Consider the following 16268-nt stretch of genomic DNA (forward strand, 5'->3'; position numbering starts at 1 on the left):
TGTCCCAGATTCACACCAGGAGACAGCCGTACCACATGTCTCAGATACACACCAGGAGACAGCCGTACCACATGTCTCAGATTCACACCAGGAGACAGCAGTACCACATGTCTCAGATTCACACCAGGAGACAACCGTACCACATGTCTCAGATTCACACCAGGAGACAGGAGTACTATATGTCTCAGATTCACACCAGGAGACACCAGTACCATATGTCCCAGATTCACACCAGGAGACAGCAGTACCATATGTCTCAGATTCACACCAGGAGACAGCAGTACCATATGTCCCAGATTCACACCAGGAGACAGCCGTACCACATGTCTTAGATTCACACCAGGAGACAGCCGTACCATATGTCCCAGATTCACACCAGGAGACAGCCGTACCACATGTCTCAGATACACACCAGGAGACAGCCGTACCACATGTCTCAGATTCACACCAGGAGACAGCAGTACCACATGTCTCAGATTCACACCAGGAGACAACCGTACCACATGTCTCAGATTCACACCAGGAGACAGGAGTACTATATGTCTCAGATTCACACCAGGAGACACCAGTACCATATGTCCCAGATTCACACCAGGAGACAGCCGTACCACATGTCTCAGATACACACCAGGAGACAGCCGTACCACATTTCTCAGATTCACACCAGGAGACAGCAGTACCACATGTCTCAGATTCACACCAGGAGACAACCGTACCACATGTCTCAGATTCACACCAGGAGACAGGAGTACTATATGTCTCAGATTCACACCAGGAGACACCAGTACCATATGTCCCAGATTCACACCAGGAGACAGCCGTACCACATGTCTCAGATACACACCAGCAGACAGCCGTACCACATGTCTCAGATTCACACCAGGAGACAGCAGTACCACATGTCTCAGATTCACACCAGGAGACAACCGTACCACATGTCTCAGATTCACACCAGGAGACAGGAGTACTATATGTCTCAGATTCACACCAGGAGACACCAGTACCATATGTCCCAGATTCACACCAGGAGACACCAGTACCATATGTCTCAGATTCACACCAGGAGACAGCCGTACCATATGTCCGAGATTCACACCAGGAGACAGCCGTACCACATGTCTCAGATTCACTCCAGGATACAGCAGTACCATATGTCCCAGATTCACACCAGGAGACAGCCGTACCACATGTCTCAGATTCACACCAGGAGACAGCAGTACCATATGTCTCAGATTCACACCAGCAGACAGCCGTACCATGTGTCCCGGTGTGGCCAGGGTCCCCAGCTGAGCATTTTCAGCGGTCATTCTCAGAGCCGGCCCTAACCAATATGATGCCCTAGGCAAGATTTTGGCTGGTGCCCCCTAGCACCACCGCTAGTTCCGCCTCTGACCCTGCACCCCTTTCCCAGCGCCATCACCCCCCTCCCATAGCAGTCCTTTATTGTTTTCCTACCCCCTGTAATTTAAATAAGAACAGTTCACACATTCGGTGCACAGCCCAAAAAGGTATGTGTTTTTGCTGGCAAGGGGCATGGCCACACAATAGTGCCCCCAATTCAAATTATGCCTCACAGTAGTGCAACTTTATTCAATTTATCATATGATAGTGTCCCTTATTCACATTACATCACACAGTAGTACCAATTTACCTTATATACGTTACTTCTCACAGTAGTGCCCCTTATTCACATAACATCAAACTGAATTGCTCCTTTTTCACATTACACCACACCATATTGCTCTTTATTCTCATTACACCACACCATATTGCTTCTTATTCACATTACACCACACCATATTGCTCTTTATTCACATTAGACCACACAGTAGTGCCCTTTCTATACGTTACTCCACACAGTAGAGCACCTTATGCACAAAATGCCACACATTGGTAATGCATTTATACACATAATACCACACAGTAATGCCCCTGAAACATATGACACACATTATTAATGTCCTTATAAACATAGTGTGCCTTACACATTATGCCAACCCTTATTAATGCCCTTATACACATAATTTCCCTTAAACATATGCCACACATTGTTAATGCCCTTATACACATAATGACACACATAATGTCCCTTACACATATGCTGCACATTATTAGTGCCCTTATACACATAATGACACACATAGTGCCCCTTACACATATGTTACACATTATTAATGCCCTTATACACATAATGACACATGTAGTTCCTGGCATGAGTCAATTGGCAGCTCTGCTAACGTCGGGTGCCTATTTTGTATGAAAATGCATCTTACTTGCATTGCTATGTGGATAGGATGCACAAGCACCTTCTGCTGATTAAAATGATATGCAGCATGCCTATATACTATGTGCGACTGTGGCTGTATCTGCATACGAAATGCTGCACACAGAATATAGGCATGCCGCATATCATTTTAATCAGCAGAAGCTGCTGATGCCCCTAGGCATATCATATGCCCTAGGCAATTGCCTAGTTTGCCTATACCTAAGGCCGGCTCTGGTCATTCTGGCCCAATGACAATGCTGAAGAAAATGAAGTAATAAAATATATAACAATATTACCAGGACAGGTACACTACACTGTACATGTCAAACATAAAAAACACCCAAACATTCCTTTCTATATATTACATAAACTAGGTGCTTCATCGCGCCCTACGGGCGCTCTTCACACCGTCGGAAGGGGCTACGCCCCCTTAACCCCTGCACGCCTTTCTGGGGTTCAATATATGGAGTATTACCTGCATTCCTAGTTTTGTTAGTGTTTGAATATTGCACAATGATGGGGCGTCCGATGGTGAAGGGGGCGTAGTCCCTTGCAACAGGAAGGGGTTTGGGGAGTGGGGACCGCGGATGGGGGAGGGGGTATGAAGGCGCTGTGTGTGGGGTAGGAGCAGGGGTGTCACAGGTGGGGGATGGCAGCTGCAGGGCTGTTGCGGATGGAGGAGGGGTACCGAAGGCGCTACAGATGGGGAAGGGGTGGGTGCGGGTGTGCAGTGGATGGGGGAGGTGTCCAGGGGGCGCGGTGGGTGGGGGAGGGGTGGATGCGGGGGTAACGTGGGTGGGGGAGTGGCGGGTGCGGTGCTGTTGCGAATGGTGTAGGCGATGCAGATTGGGAAGGGCCTGCTGCGTGGGTGGGGTAGGGGATCCAAAGGTGCAGCGGGCGGGGGAGAGCCAGATGCGGGGTGTGGCGGATGGGGGAGGGGCTGCTGCAGATGGGGGAGGGGTTTGGAAGACACTGCGGGTGGGGTAGGGGGTCCGAAGGCGCAGTGGGTGGGGGTGCCACGGGTGGTGGAGGGGCAGGTGCGGGGGTTTGCGGGGGATGGGGAGGGGTCCAGGGGCGCTGCAGGTGGTGGAGGGGCAGATATCAGTGCACATAGTCTCTGTGGTAGTTAGTGAGGGTTGGTGATGGTGTGAGAGGGGTGAAGGCCAGTACACAGACAGGCAGTTAGAGAGCAGGATGAGGGTGACAGGGCATAGTGATGGGGAGTACTTAGCAGATATAGGGGTGGGCTACAGGTGTGATGTCACAGTGTGTGTACCTTTGCTCTCATGTGTGAGGTATGTGAGGTATATGTGAGGTATGTGTGAGGTATGTGTGAGGTATGTGTGAGGTATGTGTGAGGTAAGGATGTGCGGGTCGTGGTGGCCACTAACCTCCAGGCTGCTGCTGTGAGATGGTGACTGCAGAGGGAGGGAGCTCAGACCCAGCAGCAATGGGTCGTGGTCAGCATTCCTTCCTGGCCCCGTTCCGCCGCACACTGTCCGCCCCGTCTGACGGGCGTCATTCCTCCATCCTGCATGGCAGCGTCAGCTGCTGTGATCGCGGAGCATAGGTAAGCGTCCGGAGCCCTGTGGGCGGGCAGGCATGGTGTTTCCCTGGAGAGGTGCGGCGCGCGTCCTTAGGCTGCAGACGGAGGGAGCTCCGGCCCAGCAGCAATGTTGATTAGTGCGTGTCCCGTCCTGGCGCTGTCCCGCTGCACATGCTCCGCACCGCTTGCCGTTGAGCATGGCAGCCCTTGTCTGTATGCTGCAGATGCTGATCTAGCGGTGCCTGAGTTAGCGTCCTCTCCCTGGGGTGTGGGTGTCAGGCGGCAGGTATGGTGTGTAGGTGGGAGAGGAGCTGCGGGCGGCGACTCGCTGCCTGCAAGTATCCTCCATATCAGCGCTGTTCCCCTCCCTGCAGATAGTGTCAGTGGCCGTGGTGTACTTTTGCTACTGGTGGCCAGGGCCGGTGCTAGGGTGTTCGGCGCCCCCCTGCAAACTATGAATTTTGCGCCCTCCCATATTCCTTTGTTGTGCATCGGGAAAAGAGGGGTGGTCTCACAACTAAGGGGCATGGCCACACAATAGTACCCCCATTTAAAATTACGCCACAATGTAGCACAATCTTATTCATCTTATACGTAATGCCCCACCCGTAGTAGTAGCGTCCTTATACGTAATGCCCCACCCGTAGTAGTAGCGTCCATATACGTAATGCCCCCCCAATAGTAGTAGTGTCCTTATACATAATGCCCCCCCAGTAGTAGTAGCAGTTATATGTAATGCTCCCCAACAGTAATAGTAGCGTCCTTATACATAATGCCCCCCCAGTAGTAGTAGCATCCTTATACATAATGCCCCCCAGTAGTAGTAGCATCCTTATACATAATGCCCCCCCAGTAGTAGTAGCGTCCTAATACATAATGCCCCCCAATAGTAGTAGTGTCCTTATACATAATGCCCCCCCAGTAGTAGTAGCAGTTATATGTAATGCCCCACAACAGTAATAGTAGCATCCTTATACGTAATGCCCCACCCGTAGTAGTAGCGTCCTTATACGTAATGCCCCCCAGTAGTAGTAGTGTCCTTATACGTAATGCCCCCCCAGTAGTAGTAGTAGTTATATGTAATGCCCCCCAACAGTAATAGTAGCATCCTTATACGTAATGCCCCCCCAGTAGTAGTAGCAGTTATATGTAATGCCCCCCAACAGTAATAGTAGCATCCTTATATGTAATGCCACCCCTGTAGTAGTAGCATCCTTATACATAATGTGCCCCCAGTAGTAGTACCGTCCTTATACATAATGCCCCCCCAGTAGTAGTAGCATCCTTACATGTAATGCCCTCCCAGTAGTAGTAGCACCGTCCTTATACATAATGCCCCCCAGAAGTAATAGAGTCCTTATACATAATCCCCCCCCCCAGTAGTAGCGTCCTTATATGTAATGCCACCCCTGTAGTAGTAGCATCCTTATACATAATGTGCCCCCAGTAGTAGTACCGTCCTTATACATAATGCCCCCCCAGTAGTAGTAGCATCCTTACATGTAATGCCCTCCCAGTAGTAGTAGCACCGTCCTTATACATAATGCCCCCAGAAGTAATAGAGTCCTTATACATAATGCCCCCCACCAGTAGTAGCGTCCTTATATGTAATGCCCCCCAGTATTAGTAGCCTCCTTATACGTAATGTCCCCCTATAGTAGTAGCGTCCTTATACGTAATGCCCCCCCATAGTAGTAGCGTCCTTATACGTAATGCCCCCCCTATAGTAGCGTCCTTATACGTAATGCCCCCCATAGTAGTAGCGTCCTTATACGTAATGCCCCCCTATAGTAGTAGCGTCCTTATACGTAATGCCCCCCCATAGTAGTAGCGTCCTTATACGTAATGCCCCCCCATAGTAGTAGTGTCCTTATACGTAATGCCCCCCCTATAGTAGTAGCGTCCTTATACGTAATGCCCCCCTATAGTAGTAGCGTCCTTATACGTAATGCCCCCCTATATTAGTAGCGTCCTTGCATGTAATGGCCCCCCCAGCAGTGGCGTCCATAAAGTGCGCACACACAGACATACCTCACACACACACAATTCACACATATATACAAACACACACACCCCACCATATATACACACACACACACACACACACACTATATATACACACACACACACACACACACACACACACACCCACTATATACACACACGCACACACATTTCCCTCCACTTACCAAGTCTGGCTGGCCGTCACTGCAATGCTGATTCCACCACTGTTCAGCTGTCTGGTCCCGTGTAGCTCCGCCCCTCTATTCCGTGTAGCTCCGCCCCCTCGTGACGCCGTAGCTCCGACCCCTTTTCGGGACCCGCTCTGCACAGCACACAGCCCGCTGTCACAGGTGATTGGGGGGGGGGGGGGCAGGCACAGCAGCCGGCAGCTGGTGGCCATCCTCACCTCCTATACTGTAAGGTAGGGTCTTGCACCTGACTGCTGCTGGCGCTGGGTATGGAGTAGCTCCCTGCAGCAGATGCAGTTGACTCCGCCCAGCTCTGTGACTCCGCCCAGCATTACGAGCACAGAGTCACAGATTAAGGCAAATATATAGGAGATAGGATCAATCAAGCTTAGAGTTGAAAATAGATAACAAGGCGAGCAATGTATGATATATCGGTTGCGGGTCGGCAAGTGCCTATACCCGTATATCTGTGAACCACGTCAGTCCTGCAGCACAGCCGATGCCATATATATATATATATATATGTATATATATATATATATCAGAAAGTGTGTATGGGTGACCCGCTGACCGCCCATTCACTGGCTACTGGGACCGCTGACATCAACATCACAACTGGGCGGGCAATTTAAATGTCCGCCCACTTGTGATGTCTGGGCCGATATATCGAGCAACCGACAGGTAAGTGTGTATACTCTACAGTAACTTACCTAATCGGGTGCTCTGTCGGCGGATCACCAGACACATTTTTTAAGTGTGTACCCTACCCAGCCTTCGTGCAATGGCAACTTAAATGTAGCATCAGTCATAATGGTATCCAGACTCTAGGTCGACATCACTTAGGTTGACACCCATTGGTCGACAGTGAATATGTCGACACTAGAAATATGTCGACGTGGCCATTAGGTCGACATGCAAAAAGGTCGACATGAGCTTTTCAAATTTTTTCCCCTTTTTTTGAACTTTTTCATACTTTACGATCCACGTGGACTACAATTAGGAACGGTAACCTGTGCCGGCGCAGCGAGGCACCTTGCCCGAAGCATGGTGAGCCATGTGAGGGGACACGGTGCATTAATTGGGGTTCCCGGTCACTTTATGACAAAAACGACACAAAAAAACCCCATGAAAAACCTATGTCGACCTTTTTTCATGTCAACCTTGTTCATGTCGACCTAGCCACTGTCTAACCGGAGTCCCATACCCGTCTTAATATATGTCACAGCTAGCCATCTTACGTATACATTTGATGTTGAAATGATTTATTATTACGGATGACTAACTAAGCTGTACGTGACCAGGAGCACGATGCAAGTCTAGAACAACAGTGAGATTCTAAACAGCGGAAAGGGATATACACGAGTATCAGTGCTGGCATAACACCCAGTGTGAGTAATGGCCTTGTTCAATTATATCAACCACGTCGTTTTCAGGACACGTTCAGTACAGTACATGTACATTGTAAGACAAAATGTTTATTAGTTTTATTTGTAAGTGTACATAAAGAAAAGGCACAATACAAAGGGTACACAAAGTACCTGCATAACAAAACTGTACAAACATTATAACAGGGAAAACAATTCCTGGATTCAGACGAGTACAGGAGGTGGCCCAAGTAACCAGCCCAGAACCCACCAGGCATCCGCTATAGACAAAAATAAAAAAACAAGTAGGGGTGCAAAAATAAACAAGGGGGGGAAAAAAAGGGGGGGGGTTGGGGAGAGGAGGGGGGGAAACACATACCTACTTCTAGATGGTTATGGATCAATGGGTTGACCTGGATTAGGTCGGCAGTCAATAGGTTGATACAGGAAAAATGTCGATATGACATTTTTATACTTGTTTGGTGTAATTTTTTGCGTGACATGACCGAGAACCCCATTTAGTGCACCGTGTCCCCTTTCATAGGTTACTATTCCCAGTTGTAGCCCACGTGGATGGTAAAGTATGAAAAGTAAAAAAAAAACTATTATGTCGACCATTTTAATGTGTCAACTTTTTTCCTGAGTCGACTATGTCAGTGTTGACCAATAGTGGTCAACCTACCATCCAGATACCCCTCTAACTTGTCCTCTCCACGAGAAGCCCAAACAGGTGGGCTGTGATGGGGCAGGACTGGAGCACTCACGTCATTAGTCCCCACCAAATCTGCATGGACCATGGACACAAGTTACTGTTATAGAGGCGGGGCCTACATGATGCGATTAACACAGAATCGCGTCACTATACCCCGCACCCTCTGCAAGGATTGTGGAACCCAGTTACTGTTCTCCCCATTCACTAGGAAGTGGGCAGAATACGGGAGGGATGTCCACTCTTCCAGGGGTGCGGGGGACTACCCCAAAAATCAGGAGTCCCCCGACAGCATCCGGGAGAGTAGGCAAGTATGCAATAACATAAAAAAAATACAAAAACAAAACATAAAATAAATACATTCAAAATGGGGAGACTGAGGGGAAAAGGATAAAAAATACAAAAAGGGGGAGATTCAGGAAGTTAGCAGAGACCAGGGAGGGGGGTCGATTGTAATACCCCTTTCACACTGCCAATGCCGGATCCCACCTGGGAATTGGAAACGGGTCCTTCCCGGGTGGGATCCTGCATTGGACGCTGCTGCTGGCTTCCCTGACCCGACAATATGCCGAGCGGGTTCCCATAGTGGCGGGGGGTGAAGCCGGCATCGCGGGTGGAGGCAGAGCTGGAAGATGAGATCATCTCCGCGCCGCCTCTCTCTGTTCTAGTGAATGGGTCCCGGGTCGCATCGACCTGGGAGCCCGTTTACGCTGCCACTGACCCGGTATTCAACCCGGGAATAACACTGCTTTATTCCCGGGTTGAATTGTTGGGTCAGGTGACCCGGGATTTCAGCTATGCCCCTTTCACACTGCACGCTGACCCGTATCAACCCAGCAATATGTTGGTCGATACCAGGTTATTTGTGCGGTATGAAAGGGGTATAATAGATACCATGGGAACAAGTCCCTGTGAAAGGTGGCCAGGAACTTGTTTTGCAGGCATGTAATACACTCCACTGATGCCACAAAAGGAACGCAGGGTCGAAGGACCGCTGATGAAGGTTCTTTGGGAGACTTCCAATTCTTAGCCATTACAGATTTGGCAGCATTACAAATATGGTCTGAATGTTCCTTAGATCTACTGATGCATTTCTCCAAGTATTGTTGTTTCAAAGGAATTTGCGATACATCAAAGCCGGCCCTAACCAATATGATGCCCTAGGCAAGATTTTGGCTGGTACCCCCTAGCACCGCCGCTAGTTCTGCAGGAGATGCCTGGCATGAGTCAGCTGGCAGCTCTGCTAACGTTGGGCGCCTTTTGTTTATGAAAATGCATCATATTATTTGCATTACTATGTGGCTAGGATGCACAAGCAGCTTCTGCTGATTAAAATGATATGCAGCATGCCTATATTCTGTGTGCGACTGCGGCTGTATCTGCATACGAAATGCTATATTACAGTGATTTCCATGAATACACTGCAACGTAGCATTTCGTATGCAGATACAGCCGCAGTCACACACAGAATATAGGCATGCCGCATATCATTTGAATCAGCAGAAGCTGCTGGTGCCCATAAGCATACCAAATGCCCTAGGCATTTGCCTAGTTTGCCTATGCCTAAGGCCGGCTCTGCGATACATAACGCCATTAATATTAGTATGTGGCACATCCAGTTGCATAATGAATATATTTACACAGTAGTTCCATGTAATAAAAAAAATGGGATTTTAATACCTACCGGTAAATCCTTTTATCTTAGTCCGTAGAGGATGTTGGGGTCACCATTAGAACCATGGGGTATAGACGGGATCCGCAGGAGACATGGGCAATTTAAGACTTTCAAAGGGTGTGAACTGGCTCCTCCCTCTATGCCTCTCCTCCAGACTCCAGGGAGACGGACATTTCGAGGAAAGGATTTATTGTTAAACTAAGGTGAGATTCATACCAGCTCACACCTCAAGCATGCCGCACAACGTGGCATTCAACAGAACACAAGCCAACGGCATGAACAATTTTAGCAACAGGCTGACTATAAACGTAACACAACATGTGTGTAACCACAACTAATAACTAGAGATGAGCGGGTTCGGTTCCTCGGAATCCGAACCCGCCCGAACTTCAGCTTTTTTTACACGGATCCGAGCGACTCGGATCTTCCCGCCTTGCTCGGTTAACCCGAGCGCGCCCGAACGTCATCATGACGCTGTCGGATTCTCGCGAGGCTCGGATTCTATCGCGAGACTCGGATCCTATATAAGGAGCCGCGCGTCGCCGCCATTTTCACACGTGCATTGAGATTGATAGGGAGAGGACGTGGCTGGCGTCCTCTCCATTTAGATTAGAAGAGAGAGAGTGAGATTGAGACAGAGACACTTGATTTACTGGAGCTTAGGAGTACTAGAGAGTGCAGAGTTTACTAGTGACTGACCACTGACCAGTGACCACCAGTGCAGTTTTATTTAATATAATCCGTTCTCTGCCTGAAAAAAACGATACACAGTGACTCAGTCACATACCATATCTGTGCTCAGCCCAGTGTGCTGCATCATCTATGTATAATATCTGACTGTGCTCACACAGCTTAATTGTGGGGGAGACTGGGGAGCAGTTATAGGTTATAGCAGGAGCCAGGAGTACATACATATTATTAAAATTAAACAGTGCACACTTTTGCTGCAGGAGTGCCACTGCCAGTGTGACTGACCAGTGACCTGACCACACTGACCACCAGTATAGTATACTATATTGTGATTGCCTGAAAAAGTTAAACACTCGTCGTGTGACTTGTGTGGTGTTTTTTTATTCTATAAAAAACTCATTCTGCTGACAGACAGTGTCCAGCAGGTCCGTCATTATATAATATATACCTGTCCGGCTGCAGTAGTGATATATATATATTTTTTATATCATTATTTATCATCCAGTCGCAGCAGACACAGTACGGTAGTTCACGGCTGTAGCTACCTCTGTGTCGGCACTCGGCAGTCCATCCATAATTGTATACCACCTACCCGTGGTTTTTTTTTCTTTCTTCTTTATACATACTACATCTCATTATCATCCAGTCTATATTAGCAGCAGACACAGTACAGTACGGTAGTCCACGGCTGTAGCTACCTCTGTGTCGGCACTCGGCAGTCCATCCATAATTGTATACCACCTACCCGTGTTTTTTTCTTTCTTCTTTATACATACTACATCTCATTATCATCCAGTCTATATTAGCAGCAGACACAGTACAGTACGGTAGTCCACGGCTGTAGCTACCTCTGTGTCGGCACTCGGCAGTCCATCCATAATTGTATACCACCTACCCGTGTTTTTTTTTTCTTTCTTCTTTATACATACTACATCTCATTATCAACCAGTCTATATTAGCAGCAGACACAGTACAGTACGGTAGTCCACGGCTGTAGCTACCTCTGTGTCGGCACTCGGCTGTCCGTCCATAATTGTATACCACCTACCCGTGGTTTTTTTTTCTTTCTTCTTTATACATACTACATCTCATTATCATCCAGTCTATATTAGCAGCAGACACAGTACAGTACGGTAGTCCACGGCTGTAGCTACCTCTGTGTCGGCACTCGGCAGTCCATCCATAATTGTATACCACCTACCCGTGGTTTTTTTTTTCTTTCTTCTTTATACATACTACATCTCATTATCAACCAGTCTATATTAGCAGCAGACACAGTACAGTACGGTAGTCCACGGCTGTAGCTACCTCTGTGTCGGCACTCGGCAGTCCGTCCATAATTGTATACCACCTACCCGTGGTTTTTTTTTCTTTCTTCTTTATACAAACTACATCTCATTATCATCCAGTCTATATTAGCAGCAGACACAGTACAGTACGGTAGTCCACGGCTGTAGCTACCTCTGTGTCGGCACTCGGCAGTCCATCCATAATTGTATACCACCTACCCGTGGTTTTTTTTTTCTTTCTTCTTTATACATACTACATCTCATTATCAACCAGTCTATATTAGCAGCAGACACAGTACAGTACGGTAGTCCACGGCTGTAGCTACCTCTGTGTCGGCACTCGGCAGTCCGTCCATAATTGTATTCCACCTACCCGTGGTTTTTTTTTCTTTCTTCTTTATACATACTACATCTCATTATCAACCAGTCTATATTAGCAGCAGACACAGTACAGTACGGTTGTCCACGGCTGTAGCTACCTCTGTGTCGGCACTCGGCAGTCCATCCATAATTGTATACTGGTATCCATCCATCTCCATTGTTTACCTGAGGTGCCTTTTAGGGTCGCTTATCTTACTCACACAGCTACTTCATTGCGCCTCTTTTTTTCTTTGCGTCATGTGCTGTTTGGGGAGGGTTTTTTGGAAGGGACATCCTACGTGACACTGCAGTGCCACTCCTAGATGGGCCAGGTGTTTGTGTCGGCCACTAGGGTCGCTTAGCTTAGTCATCCAGCGACCTCGGTGCAAATTTTAGGACTAAAAATAATATTGTGAGGTGTGAGGTATTCAGAATAGACTGAAAATGAGTGGAAATTATGGTTTTTGAGGTTAATAATACTTTGGGATCAAAATGACCCCCAAATTCTATGATTTAAGCTGTTTTTAGGGTTTTTTGAAAAAAACACCCGAATCCAAAACACACCCGAATCCGACAAAAAAAATTCGGTGAGGTTTTGCCAAAACGCGGTCGAACCCAAAACACGGCCGCGGAACCGAACCCAAAACCAAAACACAAAACCCGAAAAATTTTCGGCGCTCATCTCTACTAATAACTGCAGATACAGTACGCACTGGGACAGGTACCCAGCATCCTCTACGGACTAAGAGAAAAGGATTTACCGGTAGGTATTAAAATCCCATTTTCTCATACGTCCTAGAGGATGCTGGAGTTACCATTAGAACCATGGGGTTATACCAAAGCTCTAAAACGGGCGGGAGAGTGCGGATGACTCTGCAGCACCGATTGACCAAACTTGAGGTCATCATCGGCCAGGGTATCAAACTTGTAAAACTTTGCAAAAGTGTTTGAACCTGACCAAGTAGCTGCTCGGCAAAGTTGCAATGACGAGACCCCCCGGGCAGCCGCCCAGGACGAGCCCACCTTTCTAGTAGAATGGGCTTTCACTGATTTCGGTAACGGCAATCCAGCCGTAGAATGAGCATGCTGAATCGTATTACAGATCCAGCGTGCAATGGTCTGCTTGGAAGCAGGACACCCAATCGTGTTGGGAGCATACAGGACAAACAGAGCCTCCATTTTCCTAACCGGAGCCGTTCTGGCAACATAAATTTTCAAAGCTCTGACCACATCCAGAGACTTTGACTCAATTAAGGTGCCAGTAGCCACTGGCACCACAATAGGTTGGTTCATGTGGAAAGACGAAACCACCTTTGGCAGAAATTGCTGACGAGTCCTCAACTCTGCTCTATCTTCATGGAAGATCAAATAAGGGCTCTTGTGAGACAAGGCCGCTAACTCAGACACCCGCCTTGCGGATGCCAAGGCCAACAGAATGACCACTTTCCAAGTGAGAAATTTCAACCCCACCTTCTGTAAAGGTTCAAACCAATGTGATTGAAGAAACTGCAACACCACGTTAAGATCCCATGGTGCCACTGGGGGTACAAATGGAGGTTGGATGTGCAACACACCTTTCACGAAAGTCTGAACTTCTGGAAGGGAGGCCAATTGTTTTTGAAAGAAAACGGATAAGGCTGAAATCTGTACCTTAATTGAGCCCAACTTTAGGCCCACATCCACACCTGTTTGTAGAAAATGGAGAAAACGTCCTAGCTGAAATTCTTCCGAAGGAGCTTTCTTGGATTAACACCAAGAAACATATTTTCTCCAAATACGGTGGTAATGTTTAGACGTTACTCCTTTCCTGGCCTGAATAAGTGTGGGAATGACTTCACTGGGAATACCCTTTCGGGCTAGGATTTGGCGTTCAACCGCCATGCCGTCAAACGTAGCTGCGGTAAGTCTTGATACACGCACGGCCCCTGCTGTAACAGGTCCTCGCGTAGCGGAAGAGGCCAGAGATCTCCTATGAGTAATTCCTGAAGATCTGGATACCAAGCCCTCCTTGGCCAGTCTGGGACAATGAGGATCGCTTGAATCTTTGTTCTTCTTATGATCTTTAGAACTTTTGGAATGAGAGGAAGTGTAGGGAATACATACACCGACTGAAACACCCATGGTGTCACCAGTGCATCCACTGCTATTGCTTGAGGGTCCCTCGACTTGGAACAATATCTCTGAAGCTTCTTGTTGAGACGAGATGCCATCATGTCTATTTGAGGAATTCCCCAATGACTTGTCACTTCTGTGAAGACCTCTTGATGGAGGCCCCACTCTCCTGGATGGAGATCGTATCTGCTGAGGAAGTCTGCTTCCGAGTTGTCCACTCCTGGAATGAAGATCGCTGACAGAGCGCTTGTATGCTTTTCCGCGCAGCGGAGAATCTTTGTGGCTTCTGCCATTGCCGCTCTGATTTTTGTTCCGCCCTGGCGGTTTATGTACGCTACTGCTGTTACATTGTCCGACTGGATCAGTACGGGCAGATTGCAAAGAAGATGTTCCGCTTGTAGAAGGCCGTTGTAAATGGCCCTTAACTCCAGAACGTTTATGTGGAGACAAGTTTCCTGGCTTGACCATCTTCCTTGGAAGTTTTCCCCCTGTGTGACTGCTCCCCAGCCTCGGAGACTTGCATCCGTGGTTACTAGGATCCAGTCCTAGATCCCGAACCTGCGCCCCTCTAGGAGGTGAGAGCTGTGCAGCCACCACAGGAGTGAGATTCTGGTCTTGGAAGACAGGATTATCCTTTGGTGCATGTGCAAGTGGGATCCGGACTACTTGTCCAACAGGTCCCACTGAAACACTCTGGCATGGAATTTGCCAAACTGAATGGCCTCATAGGCCGCAACCATCTTCCCCAGCAACCGAGTGCATTGATGGATTGACACTCTTGCTGGTTTCAGAATTTGTTTGACCAGACTCTGAAGTTCCAGAGCCTTTTCCACTGGAAGAAAAACTCTCTGTAGTTCTGTGTCCAGTATCATTACCAAAAACGACAACCGCGTCGTCGGAATCAACTGTGATTTTGGCAAGTTTAGGAGCCAACCATGTTGTTGAAGAACTGTCAGGGAGAGTGCAATGTTTTGCACCAACTGGTCCCTGGATCTCGCCTTTATCAGGAGATCGTCCAAGTACGGAATAATCGTGACTCCTTGCTTGCGAAGGAGAACCATCATTTCCGCCATCACTTTGGAGCCGTGGACAGACCAAATGGCAACGTCTGAAATTGGTAATGACAATCCTGCATCGCAAACCTCAGGTAAGCCTGATGCTGAGGATAAATCGGAACATGTAAGTAGGCATCCTTTATGTCCACTGACACCATAAAATCCCCTTCCTCCAGACTGGAGATCACTGCTCGGAGAGACTCCATCTTGAATTTGAATTTTTTTAGGTAGAAATTGAGGGATTTCAAGTTTAGGATTGGTCATACTTCTCTCCCCTAAGTCCCACGAAGCAGGGAGACTGTTGCCAGCAGCCTCCCTGAAAATAAAAAACCTAACATGAGTCTTTTTCAGAGAAACTTCCCTGTAGTGCATCCAGTCTCACTGGGCACAATTCTAAAACTGGAGTCTGGAGGAGGGGCATAGAGGAAGGAGCCAGTTCACACCCTTTGAAAGTCTTAAAGTGCCCATGTCTCCTGCGGATCCCGTCTATACCCCATGGTTCTAATGGTGACCCCAGCATCCTCTAGGACGTATGAGAAAATAAAATAATTAAAACTATTTTCTTAGCAACTCGTTATCATTAAAAAGGGCCTAATTCAGAGGTGGACATTGCTGCGTCCGTTCTTGTGTGTGTAGCCGGAATCATGGCAGCGATAATATGCAAATGTCACGTACTGCCTTCCGCTGGTCTGCATCTGAGTGTGCAAGCTCTGAGATGGCCGCTTTCAGCACCTCTGTATGCTGTAACACTGCCAGTGATTCTTGCAACATCGCGCACACCAACGAGACTCACATCTGCCCCATGCAGGGTCTCCATCAGTCTGTAGCTGCAGCTGTGCGTGCGAGAATGCAGTACACAAATCCATCTTTCTCCATATTGTGGAAGACACTTGACGGGACTAAGATGCACCTCTATTACCCCTTTCACATTTCCAATGCCGGATCCCAACCGGGAATCGGAAACGGGTCCTTCCCGGGTGGGATCTGGCATTGGACCCCAACAGCAGGCT

General features: G+C 48.1%; 1 protein-coding gene across 1 annotated transcript; it reads left to right on the top strand.

The window, feature by feature from the left end:
• The first annotated feature begins 359 nt into the window (after positions 1-359).
• LOC134958713 (histidine-rich glycoprotein-like) lies at positions 360-1325 on the top strand. Its single transcript, XM_063941466.1, has one exon. The coding sequence runs from the start codon at positions 360-362 to the stop codon at positions 1323-1325; it is 966 nt and encodes a 321-aa protein (XP_063797536.1).
• The last annotated feature ends 14943 nt before the right edge of the window (positions 1326-16268 follow it).

The sequence above is a fragment of the Pseudophryne corroboree genome, chromosome 9 (assembly GCF_028390025.1).
Source record: "Pseudophryne corroboree isolate aPseCor3 chromosome 9, aPseCor3.hap2, whole genome shotgun sequence".
NCBI classification, from domain to species: domain Eukaryota; kingdom Metazoa; phylum Chordata; class Amphibia; order Anura; family Myobatrachidae; genus Pseudophryne; species Pseudophryne corroboree.